General features: G+C 38.5%; 2 protein-coding genes and 1 non-coding gene across 3 annotated transcripts in view; 2 read left to right on the top strand and 1 right to left on the bottom strand.

Moving 5' to 3' along the window:
- Positions 1-12,015, top strand: part of LOC139480317 (laminin subunit alpha-like) — a 100,065-nt gene extending 88,050 nt beyond the window's left edge. Inside the window, exons 66-74 of the mRNA XM_071263370.1 lie at positions 4,841-4,977; positions 5,171-5,327; positions 5,458-5,647; positions 5,805-5,969; positions 7,475-7,628; positions 8,114-8,241; positions 8,729-8,828; positions 9,069-9,191; positions 9,443-12,015. Of these exons, the coding sequence (XP_071119471.1) occupies positions 4,841-4,977; positions 5,171-5,327; positions 5,458-5,647; positions 5,805-5,969; positions 7,475-7,628; positions 8,114-8,241; positions 8,729-8,828; positions 9,069-9,191; positions 9,443-9,582 (1,294 nt within the window). The 3' untranslated portion in view covers positions 9,583-12,015. The remainder of the gene's footprint in view (positions 1-4,840; positions 4,978-5,170; positions 5,328-5,457; positions 5,648-5,804; positions 5,970-7,474; positions 7,629-8,113; positions 8,242-8,728; positions 8,829-9,068; positions 9,192-9,442) is intronic.
- A 5,295-nt stretch (positions 12,016-17,310) lies between these two features.
- On the bottom strand, positions 17,311-22,561 carry LOC139479768 (cilia- and flagella-associated protein 95-like). The gene is made up of 5 exons (XM_071262624.1): positions 22,389-22,561; positions 21,458-21,563; positions 20,440-20,564; positions 18,522-18,651; positions 17,311-17,947 (listed from the first exon to the last, which is right to left on the bottom strand). The coding sequence occupies exons 1-5, from the start codon at positions 22,496-22,498 to the stop codon at positions 17,753-17,755; spliced, it is 666 nt and encodes a 221-aa protein (XP_071118725.1). The 5' UTR covers positions 22,499-22,561; the 3' UTR covers positions 17,311-17,752.
- A 550-nt stretch (positions 22,562-23,111) lies between these two features.
- Trnap-ugg (transfer RNA proline (anticodon UGG)) lies at positions 23,112-23,183 on the top strand. Its single transcript has one exon. It is a non-coding gene; the product is annotated as a tRNA-Pro (tRNA).
- Positions 23,184-24,226: the final 1,043 nt, after the last annotated feature.

The following is a 24,226-nucleotide window of genomic DNA, read 5'->3' as shown; positions in this document are numbered from 1 at the left end:
GGGTGTGTGCATTATACACGCAATAATGAGTTTTGAAGTTTTTTCCCCCCAATGGAAAGACATAACCGTGAGCACATAACACCGGAAATACCATGTCAACAAATCCATACTGAAGTATGCAAATTATTAATGTAATTACACAGTCTGGCTATAAAAAGTGTTCTTTGTATATCTGGACTTATGTTTGTAACATATTTCATACATTTTATTAAGAATTCCTTTTGACATTGTTTTAATTAATTTCGGCAAAACGTGTGTTAAGACATCAGAAGATTGCACAACTCACAGTTATTAACAGCAACCACGGTCAGATTACCGCTATTGACGCCTTGAAACGAACTTTAGTTGACAGAGGATGGATACATCATAAATGCCATACTTTACCTTATTAAAAGTCATATTTGTTATAGTTGGACGATTCTGTGTCAACATGTAGTTCTCGTGATCATGTGTGCAGGAGCCTCGACGGTGACTGGTCAAACTGTTTCCATGTGAAAAATAATAACCGGCAATTGTGATCAGCTGTTTCGCTTAGGGTTATAATTATTTTTAATATATTTAATAAAGCTACAACTAAAATTACAAAATATTAGAATATATTATTCCTGATTAAAAAAAAATAGTTTCAGATACAATTTTTGGCGATCCTTGCATTAAAATCCTGTAAAGTTATTATTGGGTGTGTCTTGACAGAATCACCGGTAGATTCCAAGAAAACGTATGTACAGCTGAATGCTGTTTCCAGCTTAGTTTACGAGAAAATACACAAGGTAATATTAATCACTGGATGTAAAACAACTGTTAGCAGAACAAAAAATACAATTTAAACAGGAAATCAATATGTCTGGGGATTTCTTTATCACTAATTTTAAATTTATACCTACCAAGTTTCTCATCACCCGTTCATTTACCGGAATTCGCTGGAGGGGTACGGTGGAATTTTTTTCTGTGCATAATATTCTAATTTTTTTCCGCAAAATACTGAAACCGCTAGAGGAGGGTGCGCATTATACTCGGATGCGCACTATACTCAAGAAAATATGGTAATACAGAGAATATGTTATTGTTTATAAAGTCAGTGAGAAACTATAACTACAACATATACAATGGAGAACAAATATAGATATTTTGTCAGTTTACACAAAGTAGTGTATTTGTTAGGAATGTTCTTTGTTGTATGGTCATAATGCAATATCCTTTTTTTCTTGTATTTTGATGCACATGAACATTTCAGGAGAGACACTCCTGTGAGGTAATATCAGATAACAGATAAGATTTCATTCAGTTAGCACACTTTGCTTCTATTCATTAATATTTTTCACGCTATTTAGATTATTATTTAACCAATGTATGCACATTCTAGATTATAGATTCAGCTGTTTTCGCAGCCTAACATCATAAAAGTAATCATTTCAATTCTTTAATGGGTTTCACATAAAGATTTTACAATCATGCTTATGAAATCTCCCGTAGAATAATGAAACACAGCTTTAACATTTTGCTTTATTTTGTCAATTTGAAAACAGGATATGGGATTTCATATACTTTAAAGCTGATCCTATGTCACACTATGCATTTCTCTTTCTTCTTCGATCCTAAGTGGAAAACGTGCTTCAACAAAGGTTTCAAGCTCCTAAAAAAAGCAATTCACCTGAACACACCTAGCATCCCCATGGTCACCCCCAACAATCTAGGTCACCCTCACTCCATACGCTGATTGACCTACACATGCTGAACACATAATTTTTGTAGCCACGTCATCCTGTTTCTTACAGAGACTCTTTGACATTTTTCTTGTGTATTTACATGTGGATTTTTCAAGTTCTTCTCAGTGCTTTTCTCGCAGTGACATCATGGACGAACAATCTGTGCATCTTTAAGTAGCAGGATCAATGGCAAAATTTATGGGGAAAACAACAAAGTTGAAGAAGACTCCTTCCAAGCAGATGAGGAAGTGGGCAAAATCATCCATGACTTCGTTGAACGGGTCTACTTCAAGCCCTCTGATCCCTGTTATCTCGAATGATGATGAGGAAGATGATGTCTGGACTGTGACCACTGAACCACATTCTACGAACCTCCTCTTGTCTACCTTGGTGAACCCATCTTCAGATGCGGACGTCTGTAAGGCTTCCTCAGCTACTTCAGATTCCTCTAAACTTATTGCAGCATCAGCCATGGGCGTTTTAGATTTGACAAACCCTTCAGAGGTTCGGAATGTCTCTCCATTGCCCTCCTCTTCAGTTATTGACAACTCAAAGAGTCTGTCATGGGAAGGGATTCCCACGACTGTAGCCTCCGTGAATATCCCTACAGATGTTTTGTCTTTACCTTTATGACTACATCATCTACACCTCACTGTTCTCGTTCTCATCATTAATCTCATGAGAGATCTTCTCCAGATCACGGTTCTCACGAACATCGGCAATCCCCTGGTTAGGTTCAATCTACGAAACAGCACTCAATGGGAAAGCTCCCGTCCACAGTCCGTGTATCTGATTCATATCAGTGGAGGATTGGCGAACCTCACCGACTCTGCACCTAAGGTTCATCAGACCTCCAGGGATCGGCGATTGTCTGCGGATTGGCAATCATCAAGGACTCACCCTTCGATTAAGGTTCAATGAACATCAAAGAATAGACGAACATCTAAAAAGTGACTCACTTCACAAGAGACCTTGCATAAGCTAATCTGACACAAGATTGGAATCGCTATCCTCAGTTCATGGGCAAGGGTATTCTTATGATCCTGACTACCTGGACTACTTCCCTTGACCAAGCCTTACCCACAGAAACAACCCTCGCTGCTCAGCCACAGTTAGCCGATGTCCTTCACCTAAGAACACACATGACACTTGCTTCTTTACGTCACTCGGGTTCTCCTCCTCAGGTTCGATGTACATGTACTCTGGTTAAGACTGTACCAGAGCCCACAGCGACTTTACAGTGCTCCACATAGTCACTTCCTACTTCGCGGAATCCTAGCTACACCATCTGGGATGCACATAAGCTCCAGCTCCAGCTCCAGCTCCAGCTCCAGAAGTGTACTTCTGCCTTCCTTTTTGTCCCTCCCTCCAATATAGACAAGGCTTTCGGTTTTTGGGGCGGTCGGGTGGCCTGATGGTTAAAGCATTCACTCGTCACGCCGACAACCCGGTTTCAATGTGTGAAGCCCATTTCCGGTGTCCCCTGCCGTGATATTGCTGGAATATTGCTAAAAGCGGCATAAAACCATACTCACTGACTCACTCACTTTCGGTTTCTTTCCGTCAATTATGCAATCGATTACTGGTACAGTCTCCTCGTTTCGTATCGGAGGAGATGGGTTCTCATGGCATTTCCACTTCAGCCCCTGAATTGGACGGAGACATCGCCACTTTGGCATCGAAGCATTCTTTCTCCTTCTCTTTAGTAGTTGACAGAGCTTAAGTTCATCTGGGTCTGGATTCGTCATATGTTGCCCCTAGTTTCTACCATTCTTTCGACGATAGACGATCTCCACATGGTATTGGATCATGCATCCTCTCCGGAAGAAGCCTGCATTCGTGGTGCAATTGACTTGATCCAAGTCAAGATGACGGGCATTCTGGATCTTTTGGTCCACCATGCAGCATCCGTCACCACTTTGCGACGACAGGGAGTTCTCCAACATTGTTCCGGGTACCCACCGTTCAAGAACTGACTTTACCAATTACCATGGTCTTCCCACTCTTTACTCGCTGGATGTATCCAAGGGATGGCTCAAGATGTCCAAAGGGACACTTCTCTTCAGGTGACGGTCGATTTACTCGGCTAGAGTAACAACAACAGGACTGTAAGCTTTCATGCTCATCCAACTGGATCTTTGGGAAGTGCTCAGTTTGAGATCCAGCTTATTTCGTGGCCAGAGAAGAGGCCATCAAGGACAAGGTGTCAGTAAAATAGGTGGACGTTCCGTTTCCAACCTCCTGTCAAACATCTTCCCATCCTCACAGAAGACATAGAAATGTTACAAACCAAAAATTAGATAGAATGCCTGGGCATGGCTTGACAACTACAAGTTTCTATTCTCCGATATTTTATGGTTCAGAAAAAGGACAGTTTTCAACTCTGCCTTATTTTCAACATGAAACTGTTCAACAAGTCATACCTATTCACTTCCAGATGTCTATCATGCTGTTACACATGTTTGCTCTATCCTGGTGATTTCATGATCAGTTTAGATCTACAGGACACATATTTACATATGGGAGCACCAACATTTCCTTTGATTCTTTTTCCTTGGCCACCGTTACCAATGGAAGATGCTCCCAGTTTGAATTTCTTAGGCCTCGTGGCTATTTACCCGCCTCACCAGGCCCATCGTCAAATTCCTACACTCTCATAGCATCATCTTCGAATCGTACATAGAGGATCGAAGAAGAAAGAGAAATGCATATAGTGTGAGATAGGATAAGGATATAAATATACAATTTATTGTAAAATTTACAAGTTCACATATTCTTGGCAGATGTTTCACATTTTAGATCTTGATAATCTTAGTCTTTTTGCTTCTAGTACACATCCTGAAGATAAGGTCAATGTGTTTTGTGTTATTTGCCATTTGATTTGTATTTTAGAGTATCATTGCTCCCCTGAACAACATGCTGATATAAGTTATGTCAAAGAGAACACTGATGTAAGACAAATATGATACTATAAGTATGAGGGTATATGCTTCTACCTTCTCTTGAAACATATCCAGCTGAACCATGGCTTAAACAAATACAGGCAAGTCTGATTTTGAGAGGCCAGTTTTGCTTTGATTGTCAACAGTCACATACAAATCATTGGTATCTGCATTATGTGTTTCTCTCTGCAGGTTTGTGAACTTCGCCAGTATACAGGAGAGTGACCGTTCTGGTGCCAATTTGGCTGGATGTCTCGTGAGTGGGGAGCTGGGTGTGGACATTCAACTCAAGCCAACATCTCAGACCAAGCCAGACATCGAGGAGGAGAGTGAGTCTTTTGGCTCAAACTAAAGTGTTCTGTTCATACTTGCTGAATTACTATGGTTGTAATAGGATCAAATTATATGTTCTAGTTATGTTGTTGAAATGTCATGGTTTCACTTGATCTCTCCTTAACATATTAAGTAGAATGTACTGTGGATTTTATTACTTTTCCTACTTGATATTGTGCCTCCTTTCAGCTGTGACCGAGACACCCGATGTGGCAGTGCCAGGTCAGTGTGCTCTCCCTGACCGCCCAGACATGATGGCAGAGGGCGTGATTGATGGAACCAGATTTGGGTCGACCGCGGATAGTCGAGAGGAGTACAAGAAACTGCCATCAAGATTCAGGATTAGGTCAGTTTTTTTCAAATGACACTCTCATGCAACAACATTGATATTGTTTAAAATTTCTTGTAAATTTGTTGAGTTGACTTTAAGTCAAATTTTACTGGCTATTACATATATTTAATTGTATTGTTTCCAGATCACTGTTTGAATGCCACTTTAAGACTACAGCAGAGGATGGCATCATCATGTACATGGCTGACAGCCGCCACATTGATCACATTGCTTTGCTCATAAAGGGAGGCCAAGTGGTGTACTCCTTCAATTGTGGCAGCGGGGCTGCCGTGGTAACAAGCCCCAACAAATATAACGATGGACAGTGGCATAAAGTAAGTCTTCACTAACCAGTCATTTCTGATGTATTTAGTTTTATTTAAGATTTTATAGAATTAAGAATAATGAAAAGGTCTGTCACAAGTGATGAAAAGTATTTTCTTGACTGCACAGTGTTTTAGCTAGTTTCTGATGGATTGTTTTCTCCTCCAGGTGAGTTTCTCCAGGGCCCAAACACTTGGTACTTTGGAGATTAATGGAGAGATAGTAGGTTATGGACGGTCCATTGGGCGTACCAGATCCATCAACGTACGGACACCTTACTTTGTGGGTGGCATTCCCATGGACCTGAAGAAGAAAGCTGCCAATAATCTAAAGGTAGGAAATCTGGAAGATGGTGTTCAATCTGTGGTAGATTATCATGCTTCTTTTGTCAGTCCAAAATTGCCTTTCAGAAAAATGAGTTATTGTGCATTCACTTTTGGTTATTAAACAATCTTAAACACACATGAAAAGTGAACATTATATACTCTTTAAAAAAAGAAATGTAAAACAGATTTGTGTGAGGTAGAAAAATACATTTATATGAGGAACCATACACGGTATTGAGCAGAAATGTTGTGAAGAGAACGCTTGGTGATTGTAGTCATCACAGTGATTGGTACATTGGAAAAGTCCAAGGTGTAGCTCAGCTACCATCAATAATGCGTATGTCCCCCGGTCTGACATCTCCTGCCCATGGAAGAGACGAGCATGCTAATCACATCCTGGGGAATGGTAGCCCACTCGGCCTGCAACGCAAAAGGTTGGGGGTTGTGGTTGACATCGACATAGCCGTCTATCCAATTCATCCCACAGGTGCTCTATCGGTTTCAAATCCGGGGATCTGGAGGGCCAGGGGAGAACATCAACATTGTTGTTGTATAGACAGGTCTCTTGTGATCTGTGCTGTATGCGGTTGAGCATTGTCCTTTGTCCTGCTGGAATACACAGTTGCGTTGGTTGTTTACTCTCGGTCGTCCCGACCTTGGCCGATCACATGTTGACCCATGCTGTTTGAAACTGATCCCATAGCCTTGTGATAGTGCTGGGCGCTTCATTGAAAACCCTGGCTACATCTGATCCCCTGATTCCCCTGCCAGCAAGCGGCCTATGACATTGTTTCTTTGCACTTCTGTTAATCTTGGCATGTTGTTGAACTGTCACTGTTCGATTGACACAGATGCCAGGCAATCAAAAACCCTGTACTTTAATACCCTACATAGTGGCCCATTTTGTTAATGCACAAGGTGTATTTTTCCAAATCCTACATGTTTCCCGACTTTTGGTTTGCTTGTCCTTCTTGTGATCATTTTGATCTGGGAAATTTGTCACTGACACTATAACACATTAAACACATTTCCTCTAATTTTGCTTTTATGGCCAAAAATATCTGTATTAAGTTTCTTTTTTTTGAAGAGTATAAAACATAGCATTATCCCTCGGGGTACATGTGGTTTCATGCCACTTGCATAAAATGACATATACCCCTCGTGATACTGCTACAATGAAATAATCTTACCAATATGTTTTTATCTGCCATTGTAAAAGAATTAATATTGATAGAAAACACCTTGTTCGATTAAGCTGATGTTAACTTGTCCTATGTCACATGACTATCAATGACTGAAAAAGCATGCAGCCTTTTACTTTGAAGCAGGGTACAAGGGATTTATTCTCCTGCCCAGAAATCCATGTGCACCCTGTCTTCTTGGCTGTGTATAATGGATTTATTCTCCCGCTCAGAAACTTATTTCCCTCCCAGGCAGGATTCATAGTATTTATCATGTGAACCAATCAGATTTCATCACCCTGACATGGAGATATGATAATGATATTTGTAGGACGTCTCTGGCAGTTTCATTGGTTGCCTGAAGAACTTCAAGATAAACGATAAGATGTTTGGTGCACCATCAGTGCAGACTGCTATCAAGCCTTGCTCGAATGCGATGGAGGCTGGCTCCTTCTTCACAGCTGATGGAGGATATGTCAAATTATGTGAGTTTACACACTAATGAACAACTGGATCATCCTGGCACAAAGAAAAGATGTCATGATTATGTGCTTCTATATGTGAATAATTTATACTGCCAACAATAGCCGAACCTCTCAACACAATAGACCTGCATTTTATTTTCTTGATTTGAGGTAAATAATCTGTGTGCTTATTGTAGGACCATCTATGATTGTCTTATTGTGAGGCCACTCCTGGCTATGGTCACCCTGTGTATGCCACTCATAGGCTTCTGTTAAACCAAATGAGTTCTGGAAATTGTTGCTATATTAGGCTTGAAAAACATTGGTTCTTAGGCAATGATGCGGCGGCGCCTGAGAACTAAGATTTTTTTTTAGTCTTAGTACTGATAGCGCAAGTGATAATCATGTTGTTTAACATGTACATCTCATTGGCACCTCAAAATAGGAATGCAGGACGTTTTTCCGAATAAAGTGTTCTCAAATGGTGTTTGAAATAATTGTTTCAGATGACAAGTTCAAGGTTGGCCTTGACCTCCTGATACGTGTAGAAATCAAACCTAGGTCAGTAACTGGTTTGATTCTGGCAGTCCATGGCAGAGGAGACTACTTAGTATTGCAGATGGTGGATGGCAAGGTAAGCAAACTATTGTCACTGGATATGTATGTGCAAGGTTACAATATTTCTAATCACATACTCTAATGACAATATAATTTAGTTCATTGGGTGCCAAATGTTTTTCAAACTTGCCAGGTGTTTTATAAGAGCTTTCTTGGGTATATGAATTCTGAATGTCTCTTGTTATGGCAATTATAATGATCTTCTTAAGGTTCCTGACCAGATTGCTAGTCATGATGTGTGACATTCATAATGATCCGTATCTGGTAGCAATATAAATGCTTTTATACCCTGACATTTCCCCCCCATTCTTGTGAATAAAATATGTTTAAATAAATAAAACAAAACATAATGGATTTCTGTTTGCACCATTAAGCTTTGGTCACCTGCTTCACTTCATTGCTCACCAGGAACTGTGACACCCATTTGCTTACCTGCTTTCTTGATGGTATGTATGTTCAACAGTTCAACAGTGATGGGTATTGATCAACTGTATTTTTTCCAGATCATCTTGAGAGCTGACAATGGCATGGGAGCCATCACAACTAGTTTCACACCTTCCACATCCAATTCTCTCTGTGATGGCAAGTGGCACGTCATCAAAGGTAAGACAATGCTTCCAGACAACAACCTCCAACCACTGTTTGTCAACAGTAATTTGGAATATACTTTGTTGGTGTGGTAATGATTGCTTTTAATGTAGAAATATTATTGATAGTGTACATGTGTGTGTAACTAGAAGTTTGCTCATAATACAAGTTTTGTGTACAGAAGACTTGAAGTTGCATAAAATCCCCACTGCAATGTTCCTGCATGTAGATGAGCCTGTGTTGTTTTTGCTTCAGCTATAAAGGCCAAAGAGGTTGTGAAGCTGGAGGTCGATGGTGTCACTGCCCCCATCGGACAGGGCAAACCTGGAGTGTCCGCAGCGGACACAAATGATCCACTCTTCATTGGTGGTGCACCAGGTGAGAAAAATTACCTCCCTTGTTCAGTTTCCCTTAAAACTAGGCAAATAAGGAAAATGAACTAAACATTTCTCTAAAGAAATACATTTGTGAACACATTAATGCTAGTTTCTTATATTGTTTGCATAATTATGGTGACTTTGAATTTTTTCAAATTCGTAAAGAGTAATAAACTGTATGATCATGTAGATGGTATGAAGAAGAAAAAAGAGAAGCTGAAACTTTAGTGTCTCCATTTTTGTCTTCCCCAGACTACTCTGCCAAGGGTATTGATGCCAAGACCAGCTTTGTGGGCTGTATACGGAATGTGCAGCTTGACGGGAAAATGCAATACATTGGCTCTGGAAGTGCCATTGGCAGTGTCAAGATGGATTCCTGCCCAGTCAACTAAAGCTCAGCATAATATATCAGTTGCCATGGTTACATACATACATAAATTATTATGTTTAATCTCCTGATGAATTGTACATCAGTGTATGCTGGGTGTCATATATGTGCCAATATGTTTGTTTATCTATGTTTTGTTTTCATGTGTTTTCAAATATGTTAATGTTGAAGTTGCAATTTGTTCATGCCCAATATGGGGGAGTGTCCCTCAACTCTGATATTACTGAAACCTAACAAGCATTATGGGGTATACAAGAGCATGAACTGAGTCAGACTATGACATAAGGACAACATTGCTGGAACTTTGTTTTGTGTTGTGTTATGTTATGTTGTTTGATATGATGCAGATTTGCACTTGTGCAAACAACTGGTTGATCCGATATATTTTAAAAAAGGGTCAATTACAGTGACATTTGATCAAATGTTGATGAATGTTGGGAGGAGAATGTTACTTTTAATTATTCAAATACATTTTACTGTGAACATGTTGCAAGCATTTCATCCTAAGTCACTGATTTTCTATCAAGGAGAAATATTAGAAACATTTTACCTTCCCATTCAGTGACATTTATTAACTCAGCATCATACACATGATTTATGTTTGTCAACATATATTAGCATCAAAAGAAACTTAGCATATGCAGTTTCCCTTTGTTCCTAGCATATATACATCACTTGGCAGTAAAAGAAACTGTTCATATGATAGAATCATAATGCAGTTTCTTTCAGTGCCTTGTGTACATGTATCAGCTACCAACAGAAGGAACTAATCAGGAGGTCTTAGAAACTGATCATAGATCAAAACTTACATGCAGTGTTGTAAACAATAATGCCACCAAAGATTGGAATCTGAATTGTAACCATGGCAACCTGAAAATGCCCTGATGATGATTTCAAACCCTCCCCTCCCATCCCTGATCAATATTTTGATGTAGGAGAGAGATGTGACTGGTTCCTGTTACTACAAAAAAAAAATCAGTGCTGTGATTCGTCCAACAAATGAATATTTTAGATTTTATTTTGGGGTATGTGTTTTAAAGGATGTTCTCATTTCATTCAGGAAAGTTTTTCTAAGTCATTTCCCACATCAAAATATGTATGTAGTTTTAGTGTCCAGTATCTGACATCTTGCAGATATTTCTTGTAGCATATCAGGATATAGACTGCTGTAAAAAAAAAAAATATTAAGAATTATATTTGAATTAAATCTTCCTCATTGTTAAGGTTTTTGGCATGTAAACTAATTTTAATTTCTGTTCAGGAAATCTTTGGGTATAAATGTGTTTATTGATGGATATATTTACAGCTTATATCCTGATATGCTGAGAATGAGTTTTACTGTTATAGCTAACACGTTTTTATGCACTTTTTAATACATTTACAATATCATTTTTTTGTTTTCATGAAGGTTTAAATGGTTTTAATTACTTTTGATAAGCCGCTTATATCGATGCAATGTCTACTTGCTCAATTAACTGTTACTCATAATCCCATGTGTGGATGTTCTTTACACAGGCAAATTCAAATCATTTGGCGCTGTAAGATAATTGAGGCAGTTCACTCTATCATTGTTTTCATATCATTGTATTTCAAGCACTGAAATAATGTCTTATGAATTATATGATTTGATAAAAAGAATTATACCCTTGTGTGTTCCTGCATTGTAGACATATGTCAGGAATACAAAATATGTATACACGCCATGGGTTCGCATAATACAATTTTATTCCTAATATATGATATTTACAATATGGAAACACACTCTGCTTATAATCTCTGTTAATTAGAAGTTGATAGAGTATGTCAAGATTGCAGTATGATAAATGAAAACGCAGGATTATCTCGGTGTTAGTTTGGAGCAAGCTCACGAGCAGCAAGCCAATTTCCACCAACCATTTTACTGTTCCTTTAGTCATGTGTGAGCATTTATGTCAATTTGTACAAATCAAAAGAAATCCACAATTTATTTTATTTGTCAATTCACCTGTTACACTGTAGCATACAAGAGGCCAGTAATTTAGGGGACTCCAGATGGTGAATTATCTTTGACATGTCAGATATTTATGTATGTAGTCACTCCCTCCTGTTGGCATCAATGGATGCTCAAGTATGGTTCATCTCAGTGTATTTCAAATTTGCAAATTTTATGAATAATGTTATGTCAGTTTGAGATGAAAATTGTTTCGTTTCATATTTGTTTTTAGCTGATTCTGCAAATTTTAACAATGTCTATTTGATGCCACAGGTAATTCCCCTGTTTTCATGTTATGGTACATTTAGTTAGTAATCCACAAGAATTTGGTGCTACATTTTCTATTATATGTTTTAATACTTTTATGTGGCTCATTTTTATAACATTTCAACTGGCCGACATTCTGTGATTGAACTTACCAGCGGCACATACAATGCATGTCACTAACTGGATGTACTAAGATGTCAAAACAGAAATAAAATTTTAGAAAAAAGTATTGTGTATTTGTTTGTGGATGTGTAAATCAGTGGAGTATTTTTATGGAGAGTGTTCAAAATTACTTCACCATGTAACTCATTTAGACAGCATCTCACAAAGCATGATGCCACACACAGATTTCTTGCTAACAGTGTAGCCAATATATTTCTAGTCTCCACAGTTAATTTTTGCAATAAACTGACTGATGTAACCGGAAATATTCATGTAGAAACATGCCTTGTCCAGTGATACAGGTCTCTGTATTGGAGAAAACACGCTTACAAGGTTTTGGTAGACAGAGCATGCCCTGGGGTGAGGGAAAAACCAAAGGGCGAAGCCCCCTCGGTTTTTCCCAACCCCCAGGGCATGCTCTGTCTACCAAAACTGAGGGAAAGTGTTTTTCCATACTTATAAACCGAAAAAGAAACTTTTTATGTTTCGAACATACTTTCTATGAACCTTAGGAAACGCGCATAAAATATCTGTTGCTGGCGTACGGATCTTGAAAAGGACATTCTAAAAACCAGTGAGGCTTATCAACACCTCTGTAGCCTCAGATACAGATAGGCTACAGATATGAAGGTTGCGAGTTCGATCCTCGGGAATATAAAGAAAATATTTGTCATTTGATTTTACATTTCATTACATGTTACAATCTGAACGGAAGTTGTATTAATAAAATACCCAGGACATTATATAAAATCCCTGGGATATTATAGCAAATATGACTTGAATATCCGATAAAAACCCTGGGATATTATATAAAATCCCGACTGGAAAGTAAAACCTCACAAGAGGTTTTAATGCCTATAGAAAGAAGTCTCTTACTTAATAGCGATCCCAATGAATAGGTTTATAAACTTGGTGCAAAACACTGTCATGGGTGTGATTTTGGGCACTAGCATTACAGAAAAGGCTGGGCAGAAGGAAAGATATTATGGTTCAGGGACTGAGACTGTTCTTTAACATTATTACAAGTAAATAAGGATGGAAGCATTTATAGATAACTCTATGACAATTTCTGAGAGGTTGACACACTTAGTTAATTTGGTAGGCATTTAGACATTAGAACATGATGACGACTTCTTTATTGTTTTTTATTTTGTCAACTTGTTTTATTTGTGAATAGCTGTAAAATGGCTGATGTGCCATAAAGCAATATTTAATCATTCGTTCATTATGCAACGTTTCAGGGTAATGAGTGGTTATAGAATAGTGGAGTACTAACTGGTGAGGCAGACAACGCAATGCTTCCTTGGATTTCTATAGTTTCTGCAGGTTTCCATTTATTCCAGTGATTGATGTAGGAGTGGAGAATTTTGGCCTGTTGCCAGGAATTATTGTGGTCAGGATTGCTGATGAGGTGTTGCCAATTGCAGATTTCATGTCAGAATTGGCGATGGAGGTCTTGTGTTCTTTTGTTCTGGTGGCCTTGGGGCTCGAAGTCTCTCTCATGTATTTGTCTCCACAATTGTATTTAATTTCATACACACATCCCCTAGGGTTTGATGTGGACTGAATTGGATCTTTACTATTGGCATGTAGGATGTATCAAATAAATATTGATTCAGTCTTTTTATAATGAATTGTGAAAGGAACACAAACATATTTTGAATACTTTGAAAATTTGAATGTGTTTCAATAAAAATACCAGGACACCATGAATTGTATTAATAAGTGCTCCCATAAAAATTACAATATGATAAACAAGAGTCATCAGAAAGATGACATATCCCCCCGGCAGCTGTCTGTAAAGTAAACACTAGTAAATGTGCAATTCTGTATGTACTGAGTCAACAGTTGAATGTTCTTTAAGAAGCATACATTGTTTACCCACTGAATGGTTTTCGAATTCTGGCCCTCAAATGAACCCGTTCCCCAATGGAGTCTAGGTCCAACTTCTTTCCATAAAAATTGTAAAAAATAAAAATTTGTTAAAAACAAATATCAAAAGGCACCACTTCAGTATGTGTCTGATAGCTTTGCCAAGTTTCGATCAAATATCCTAAATGGTTTTCGAATTCTGCCCCAGAAACGAACCCCATCCCCAATTGAGTCTATGTCCAACTTCATTCCATAAAAATTTAAAAAAATAAAAATTAGAAAAATCCCGAAATATCAAAAGGCACCACTTCAGTGTGTGCCTGATAGATTTGCCAAGTTTCGATCAAATACACTGAATGGTTTTCGAATTCTGCCCCGGAAAAGGAAATGATTACGGACGGACAGACTGACTGATCGCTATATCCCCCTGCATTATATGACGGGGGAATAATAAAGAGCCATGTTTTGAGCATATGTAACTTGAGTGACAGGAGACCATACTCAATATGGCATCAATTTTATTATTTTCAGTTAATTTTTAACTTTCTTTTGTTCTCTTCCTCACTCACTCTCTCACACACAAAGAGTTACTCAAAAAGGGTTGATTGGGTGATATGGCTGGCAAACCAGAGTACTGAGATCATGGGTTTCACCAGGGTGGTAAACGTCTAGGACCTGCATCACTTCTTGCTTTTAACAACGCGTGTCGGTCCGACGTTGATTAATAAACAATTTGCATACTCGTATATGCAAGGGGCCGACGTATGGTTCTCAGTAGGAAGTGACAACTTGGAGACGATGGCTTGTGGTATATACAGTTATACTTTATACATGTTGATATATACATACAAAAGACACTATGTGCCTGGTCAGCACATAGTGGTAGTGGTTGTTGTCTAGGTGCTCTGGAGCACCCTGCCTAACCCTAGCTAGGCTAAGGGTAAGACCTTTCTTTCTCTCTCTCTGGACCAAGGCTTATATAGCCAAGGTCACCTGACATTTAGTAAGTAATAAATATAAATGTAAACAGTAAATCATCAGTGACATACTTGCACATCCTGTTCAGGTTGGCAGACGGTCGATGTACACAAAAATGGGGATTAACAAATAGGATTAGCATCTAATAAATAACAGCAATTAAATGTTTCAAGGCATATATATGTCATGGCTCCAGGGTAATGAGCCTTTGCAATCAAATGTTCTACAGACAATGGGTGTCGTAAATCAGTCACCATGACAACTTCCCTCCGTTACGTGAAGCTTGGACCCCAAGCTTATATGAGTCCAAATTGATATGTGTGAGTTTTTTTTCACCAACGAAAACAACCATGCAAATGTGAACAAAATCAGTTACATGAAATCCTTATGCAACAAATATATATGCATGCAATGGCGGTATGAAAGTGATCATCTAGCCAATTTGAATTAGTGCCAGTTTGAAAACTAACCATGTGATCTTTGTAATGTGCAATTTCACTACAAGGTAATTACCGCTTTTCACAGATTCAATAAATATATCACAGAAGGTTCTTTGAATTCAGGAGTGACTCAGTACCGCATAATGATAATGAGTAATGTCATAAAAAGTACAAATTAAACATCCCAGCAAATATTTCGCATAAAGAAATTTGAAACCAGGAGTCTAGCTTTACCGCGTGACTCAAACGGTACTTGTGGGTACTATTGCCCTTTTAAGTACAATGGGTGCTCTTCCCGTGTCTTTGACGGAGCTTGCCCAGATATTGTGGGTGCGATGCCCAAGAAGAAAAAAAAAATCCTTAATTCCGACATCAAAACTCTGAAATGCTGAATACTGCTGTGCTGTTAACTACTTAATACTGACATACAATAAACATACGTGTAGGGGTGGCTCACCCAAGAATATCCCTAATCTGAATTCAAAGTCCTAGACAATACATTCAATTTTGTACCAAACTGTGCACATTAATACCTTGTAACAAACAACAAATTTTGTCATATAGATTTTTGAAATTACGAGTCGAGCTTTAAGGTGTGACTCGATAACCCTACAGCTTAGGTTTGTCTGGGCCCTAGCTGCAACTATATGTCTGGCGTGGCCTGGAGACATTTCAAAGATTCCCTACACAATAACTTCAAAGATCTAGCTTGACTAAAGATGTAATTTGGAGTATATTGCACACATACAAAACTAAATTTTGGAAAGACACATTTTGGCATTAATATACTGGCTTTGATTAAACATACCTGGTTGCACTATTCAACAGTCACACAATATATATCCTTGATTGAGTCCATGTAAGTAAACACAAATTAGTAAGTCCCAATGAGATATCTTGTACACAGTGTCCATCTTGTAGGTGCCCGTGAGGCGGTTTCTGTATTGTGCAGGGTCTGCATGAAGATGGCTGTGGTCGGGTCTCTGTGGGATAGGCGTGTATACTTCTTTTCTTTGGTCATGTGCAGGAACGACATCTTGAAGGGGAAGTCTTAGCAATGTTGCTAAGATATTCGAGCAGGGAAGGTTTGGGATCGGAGAACTTGTTCTTGATTGGAGAGGTTCTTGTTCTTTCTTCAATCTTGTTAAAGGCCATTTCTTCGTTCTTGGTGATTGGCCCCCAGGAAGGTAGTATATCCTTTTAATAAGAGACTGTCACTTCCTACAGTTTTGTGAACCATATGCCATGCTGCAAAGAGGTACAGGAAAGGACAGACTAAGAAGTCTGTCATACCCGATAGCTCCACCAAAATTAACAACGCGTGTCGGTCCGACGTTGATTAATAAACAATTTGCATACTCGTATATGCAAGGGGCCGACGTATGGTTCTCAGTAGGAAGTGACAACTTGGAGACGATGGCTTGTGGTATATACAGTTATACTTTATACATGTTGATATATACATACAAAAGACACTATGTGCCTGGTCAGCACATAGTGGTAGTGGTTGTTGTCTAGGTGCTCCGGAGCACCCTGCCTAACCCTAGCTAGGCTAAGGGTAAGACCTTTCTTTCTCTCTCTCTGGACCAAGGCTTATATAGCCAAGGTCACCTGACATTTAGTAAGTAATAAATATAAATGTAAACAGTAAATCATCAGTGACATACTTGCACATCCTGTTCAGGTTGGCAGACGGTCGATGTACACAAAAATGGGGATTAACAAATAGGATTAGCATCTAATAAATAACAGCAATTAAATGTTTCAAGGCATATATATGTCATGGCTCCAGGGTAATGAGCCTTTGCAATCAAATGTTCTACAGACAATGGGTGTCGTAAATCAGTCACCATGACACTTTCCTCACACACCCTGATGTGTATTGATTGAATCAGTGTTAAACCACACACACTCGCTCACTTCATGCTGGCTGTTTTACATGCTCTCAGACCTTTGTAAAGAAAGTAATACTGGTCATTCAGTCACGGAGGAAACAAAGTATTATTGAAAACAAAGTAAATGAAAGTAGAATTTTGCATTTATTAATATACATTCCTCAACAAACATCTTCATATCTGCAACACATGGTAAATTTAAAAAGAATTCTATTTTGCTTCTAGAGGCCTCCCAAAATCAATGTCTTTAGTAAAACACGGTCGGAAAGTGATCAAGTAAAATTAAACTATGGTGATAGACATTCCTTAAAGGTTGTGCTGACTCACTGAGTCACGCGTACATATGCAAGATTTTCACCTTCATCAATTTAAACGTTTCAGCCATTTCATGACTATAACATTTATCCTATGCAAACTTGCACCAGATGACCAAAATACACCTATGTAATATAAACAGATAATTCAATACAACCCCTTGGTGAGGAGAGTATATCTCTACATGATAGAGTTGTAGTGTTGACTTAGACAAACAAGAGGTTTTGTGTAAATATGTTTCATATATACATTAGCACACACGTGATGCTGACACTACTCCAGCTGTACTGTACTTGGAATGGTGTTGGTAGGTTTGTACACTTGTCTCTTGTAGTGGGTGTTGCTGTAGATTCCGCTCTCATCTTGCCATGTGTTGCGTCCAAGACGCCGGTAGTCGACCCTGTCTGTAAACTGGGAGTTGCACTTTCTGTATGCTGGAGATAGATCTTCAAAATCTGGAGGCCTCTCCTGTTCAAGTATATTGAGGTGATGCAGTTGAAGAATATAATTGAAGAGACACATTTTCAATGACAATGGTTACAACATGGTATGACTTCCCCATAAGGTGTTCAGGTTCCCGTTCCACAACCAATCTAAGCGCTACAACTATGAAAAAGTCTTTGTTAGATAATTGAAGTTGCCATAGATTTGAATCAACAAAACACTGGCTTGAGACCTCAGGTATACACAAGCAGAAAATAGTATTTTTACACCATTACATACACTTGTATTTCATTTTTTATCGACAGATGATCTAATTGCCATAACAGTTAACACTAATATCACTTGGTCCTATGATTTATAAAAACACAATTTGGCAGAATCCAAATTCAGCATCATACTCAATTTTGCCCCCATTAAATCACTTATTCATTACAAAATATGTTTCTTCTAAATTATAATCATATGATGACAAATATGGGACAAATAGAACCCAGGATCCTGGCACAGCCAAGGAACAATAATCCTGTACTTTTAGTTAACTGGGCTCCAGTGCCGCCATGGTAAATTTGATGAATCTGGAATAACTGCATTCACATACCGGTGCAGGTTCATAAGGAAATGGTGCTCCGAAATCTGCCTTGTGTGTGGTTTCCATGTACATCTTGTTGTGTTCTGGGTCATGAAGAGGAAGGACAGAACCAAATCCTTCCTTCGGTGTGCCAGTGTCCCTAGAGATGCAACAAATGAGCATTCAGAAATAATTAACTGATGGTGATTGTGAAGTGTGCTCTTCAGGCATTAGAGTTAGTGAAGTGGAGGCAGTGCCACTTTGAACAGTACTTCAGCTTTATCATCTTGGCTTAATGTCAACTTCCCAAGGCAAGTTAGTTAACTGACTATAAAAGAATTTCCAGGCTCGATCGTAGTGCCACCAGTAGCTGTTATGAGTAATATCCCTCCTATAGACAAAACAGATCTGTGAAGATCCGGGTTAGAATTGGTCTTCACCAACCCATGCTTGTCAAAAGGTGCGACTAATGGGATCGGGTGGTAAGGCTCGTTGACTTTGTTGATGCATGTCATCATACCTCAATTGTGTGGATCGCTGCTCATGTTATCAATCACTGGATTGTCTGGTCCAGACTCAATTATTTACAGACCACCTTCACATAACCTGAATATTGCTGAGTGCGACATTAAAGAAACAACCAAGACAAACCAAACAGATTCCATCACTCATATCACTTGTATTTGCTTAAAACAAAATGGAGCGCCTAGTGACTGATAATCAAGATCTATACGATTAAAAACCCAAGAGTAAAGGTTTGATGCTGAACCTAAGGATCACAAAGGGGGCAAAAAAATCTCATCCTTAATTATCCAGTGTTTACTATCTCCATTCTAATATGACATATACCCATCTATAATAACTTCTATTCTATACTCCAAAAGACGTTAAAAGATGGTACTTGTTGTTACCCTGTCTGGCGCTCGGCATTAAGGGGCTAAAACAAGAGGTCGGCTCGGAGTCAGTATACTGTGTCTGAGTGGGGTATTCATGTTAACCTGCGGCATGGTATCTTAGTGAGCTAGCACTATAAATCGGCATCAGTCCGAACTAGTACAAGCAGCCACACAAACACGTACGTGCACGTCGCTATATAAGTGTAATAATCTTGGACGCGACGTTAAACCCCATGTCACCTCACCTCTCTTCTATACTAACCACCAAAAGAAACGCAAACCATAGTAACATATAGAGCAGTATGTACGGTAAGAAGAGACTAATGAGAACACTAACAATCAGTCAAGTGTTACCACAGAGTGATTTTATTTTTAGCACGATATGCTGCATATGATTCCAAACTTTACACACTTATCTTGCACGAGCCTAATGGTGCATCTCCAGTCATGGATGACGTTAAATGTGATGTATTCATAAGCATTGGTTCACACAACATACTGGTATGTACATTTCTATGAGGAACCAATCTAAAAACTCTTGAATATGAGTAAGTCTTCATATATTAACCAACATATATGATATTAGCGATACTTTTGGCAGTGAGTGTACATGGTATATGTCAAGACCTGCATCAGTTCAAGCTCTCCTCCCACATTAAGCTGACATGCTGTGATATCACTCGAATTCTGTTCAAAGTGGTGTTAAACTCACTCACTCACTCACTCACTCACTCACTCAGACTACCTCACAAAGTTTGTTTGTTTGTTGTTTTACACCGCACTCAGCAATATTCCAGCCACATGTAAACAATTGAGTCTAGACTAGGCAATCCAGTGATGGACATCATGAGAATCAATCCACGCAATTGGGATGCGATGACATGCATCAACCAAGACAGTGAGCCTGACCACCTGATCCCGTTAGTTGCCTCTTTGAACAAGCATAATCGTCTTTTATGGCAAGCATGGGTTGCTGAAGACCAATTCTGAGCGGATCTTCACAGGTCCCTTACAAAGTACATACATGTAGCTTCATCATCTTGTCTAATTACCTGTCAATGTGAGCGTGTTCTAGTGTCTCCATTGTTATCATTGGTTTGCGGGTTTCCCTCTCTTCAAAGTTCTTCCTCAGGTTAATCTGTTGTGCATGGTCCTGGTAAGTTGTCATAGGCAGGGACTGAAAAATAAAGTATAGATTTAGAAATCTTTACACGACGGGTACATGCCGGTATGCATGAAAACTGGCTGGTGAGTATTGTTTTACACTGCTTTTAACAATATTTCATCAACATCTTGACACAAGGAACAGGCTTTAAACATTTTACCAATTTGGGGAATTGAACCTGTGTCTTAAGCATGACTATGACAAGCCTATTTTCTTACCACCCGGAGTGCATGAGGGGCCCAGTCATCGAAGGTGCTACAATTCAAAGTGCAGACTTGCATCCCTTGGGCATGCCAGATATGTATTATCTAGGGTTTGAATCATGGTGGCCCTGATAATGTTTCTAAGTTTGTCAGTACCATACCCATGCTCGTGGGTTTCACCAATGTGGGTTTCATCAATTAGGGCTTTCCCCCACATAAATGACACGCAATGATAAAACTGCAAATCGGCATTAAACCCTACTCACTCACTGTTCCACTAGACTTCCCCACTATAAGCCTCCTAAAGTAGTATTTTCAAGTTCTTATGTCAGTTAAGTACAAACATTAATGCTTAACTGGAATCACTTCAGTCAACAGGTAATGTCCACAGATGCCGTGAACAGGTTTAAATAAGATTAATTATAAAAAAATATAAACATGTGAATTAAATTTACCAAGTTTTCATTTCAAAGGTCTCATAATACTGTTTTTTGTTTGTTAGTTGATTACATGTTTTACGCTGCTAGATCACATCATCCTGTTAAAAAAATGAAGTCTGGGCCAGACAAACCAATGGTGTAATGAGCAACATCCCCGGCTGTTTGGGCATGTTGAGATGAAGTAAACCAATCCTGTCAACCCGAAACAAATTAAGTGATGTCTGACCACAAACAAAAGACTATCTGTGGTTTAAAGACTTACCCCATTTGTTACGTCTCCGATCCTCCTGTATGTGGCTTTACACAAGTCTCTCTCAGGACTTTTGCTGATGTCATAGTCTTTGGGTTCAGCTTCCCTGGCTTGATGCCTGTCAAGAGAAAGAGTCATCGGCCACACATAAGGTTTGTAAGCTTTGGAGGATGAGTAAAAACACAAGGTATTTACATAAAGCGAAACACCCAGCTCCTATTTTAGTCCATCTGTGGAAAGAAACACAACTTATTGGCTCAGCAAGAGACCATTTATGTTGGTTATTTCCATTTACCAACACAGGTATCTATACACTATTAAGCCTAAGCCTAAGCTGATCAGCGACAGGAAACCACAGGCAGTGCATTGCCCACTCACCATGAACAATTCTACTTGTATGAAAAATATACCCTTTGGACATACATCTTTATATATTATTGATAAATCTTTGTTATGGTGAATCTGTTAGCATTGACAATAGCTCTTGGCTACACTAACGAGCGTTGGAAAAATTTAGTTTTTTTCGAAGTTAACTTACTAACCTCTTAGACATGATGACTTTTAGTGAAATGAGTGAAAACACAAATTATCATATCTTTTACTCGGTTAGAACAATTGTAAATACACGTAGTTAAAGATTGGGCTCTTGGATTATACTCCACAGTCTGGCTGATAGAGTCAGATCTTGGGTCACAGACCGAGAGTGACCCTCAGGCTACAGTCTGTTTTCAATTTTTAATAGTATGAAAATGAGACATTGTCTCTGTTATGTGTTAACACTTAGTTTAATACACAGTGTATCAGATAAACAAAGTGATGTTTTAACTACTTCAATCCAAATTGATTAGGACCGTCAATTTACCCGAAACTACTTAATCCCCCTTCAAGAATAATGAATAAAAACAACACAAAGGATGAGGATAGCAACTTTTCAATGTCTTACCAGTTTGAAGTGAGTGTGGCCCTCCCATAATTCATATCATTTGAGCGGAGAAATAATGACCCTTTTCTTTCTACACCAAAATCTGGTATATCCCATGTTTGGGAGGCCATCCTTTCTGTATAGGTTGTTGCAGAAATAAATCACTGGAAAAATTCTGTGGTGGTTTACATTGACAGCGGAAGTAACCCAACAACACCCTTTTCACTCTTCATATGACTCCGACTGTAACATAGTTCCCCATTTGAAGGGATGATCTTTACATATGTGATCTATTCTCGAACAGTTATCTAACCAATTCAGTTAAAAGTAAATAGAAAGTATATGTTAATGCAATTACAACATTTTGAATACTTATATATTATTGCGCGGATACTAGTTCGTCCCTTAGCAACAAACACTTAACTAGGATACGGTCTGTGAAACAGATCAAAGGGCGCAAAATATGTGGCGTATAGTACCAAAAATATCCAGTTTCATCAGCGCTCTTGTAAGTGATGTCGTTTGCACATCGGTATTATGTTGTTTTCACTGAATTCAAGCTTTAAACCTTATTGTGTTGGGGATATTAAATAATTAAAAGTCTAAGACTTTGTTATTGTTGGTAAATAAATTCCAAACAACTGGATAAACTCCAAGACTATTATTAGATTTTTAGTTGCGTGTGACGGAAGTAGACTCCGTTGTGTAGCTAAAACCAGGGGTGAACCCAATTCAAGTAAGAGCGGCTCGTTGGTCTAGGGGTATGATTCTCGCTTTGGGTGCGAGAGGTCCCGGGTTCGAATCCCGGACGAGCCCTCATATCTTTTGCTCTCTTTGTATAATAACATTATTGGAACGCTGTCGAAATCATGATAACGTTATCAATACAAATTGAAGGGCCCCAACAAACGTGAATTAATGCCCGACCGTTTCATGACAGACTTAAACAAAACCACTGCAGTGATAGAGACCAAAAACAACAGCTCTTATCGTAATAATGAAAATGAACAGAATCAGTAGCGAAATACGTGAAAGATAATTCCAGATTTAAAAATGACCTCCACGCGTAAATGACATGTACATATTTCCCTATGAGGATTAATTACCTTCTTCCTTGGACACTGCGAATTCATCCCATTTATTTCCACCCCTTAGTAGACACTGTTTGATGATCATCCGAGTGCAGATCGAGCGTTTATAACAAATGTATTTACGTGTATACACATAACAAATGTGTTTACGTGTATACACATAGTAATTGTGTTAAGGTGTATACACATAGTAAATGTATTTACGTGTATACACATAGCAAATGTATTTACGTGTATACACATAGCAAATGTGTTTACGTGTATACACATAGTAAATGTGTTCATGTGAATACACATAGAAAATGTGTTTATGTGTATACACATAGCAAATGTGTTTATGTGTATGCACACATAGCAAATGTGTTTATGTGTATACACACATAGCAAATGTGTTTATGTGTATACACATAGCAAATGTGCTCGTATCTATACACATAGCAAATGTGTTTATGTGTATTCACATAGCAAATGTATTTATGTGTATACACACATAGCAAATGTGTTCATGTGTATACACGTAGTAAATGTGTTTATGTGTATACACATAGCAAATGTGTTTATGTGTATACACATAGTAAGTGTATTTACGTGTTTTCACATAGTAAATGTATTTACGTGTATACACATAGCAAATGTTTTTACGTGTATACACATAGCAAATGTGTTTACGTGTATACACATAGCAAATGTGTTTACGTGTATACACATAGCAAATGTGTTTACGTGTATACACATAGCAAATGTGTTTACGTGTATACACATAGCAAA

Source organism: Haliotis cracherodii, unplaced genomic scaffold, assembly GCF_022045235.1.
Source record: "Haliotis cracherodii isolate W230 unplaced genomic scaffold, xgHalCrac1.p SCAF_4, whole genome shotgun sequence".
Lineage (NCBI taxonomy): Eukaryota > Metazoa > Mollusca > Gastropoda > Lepetellida > Haliotidae > Haliotis > Haliotis cracherodii.
This window is presented reverse-complemented; position numbering and strand designations above follow the sequence as displayed.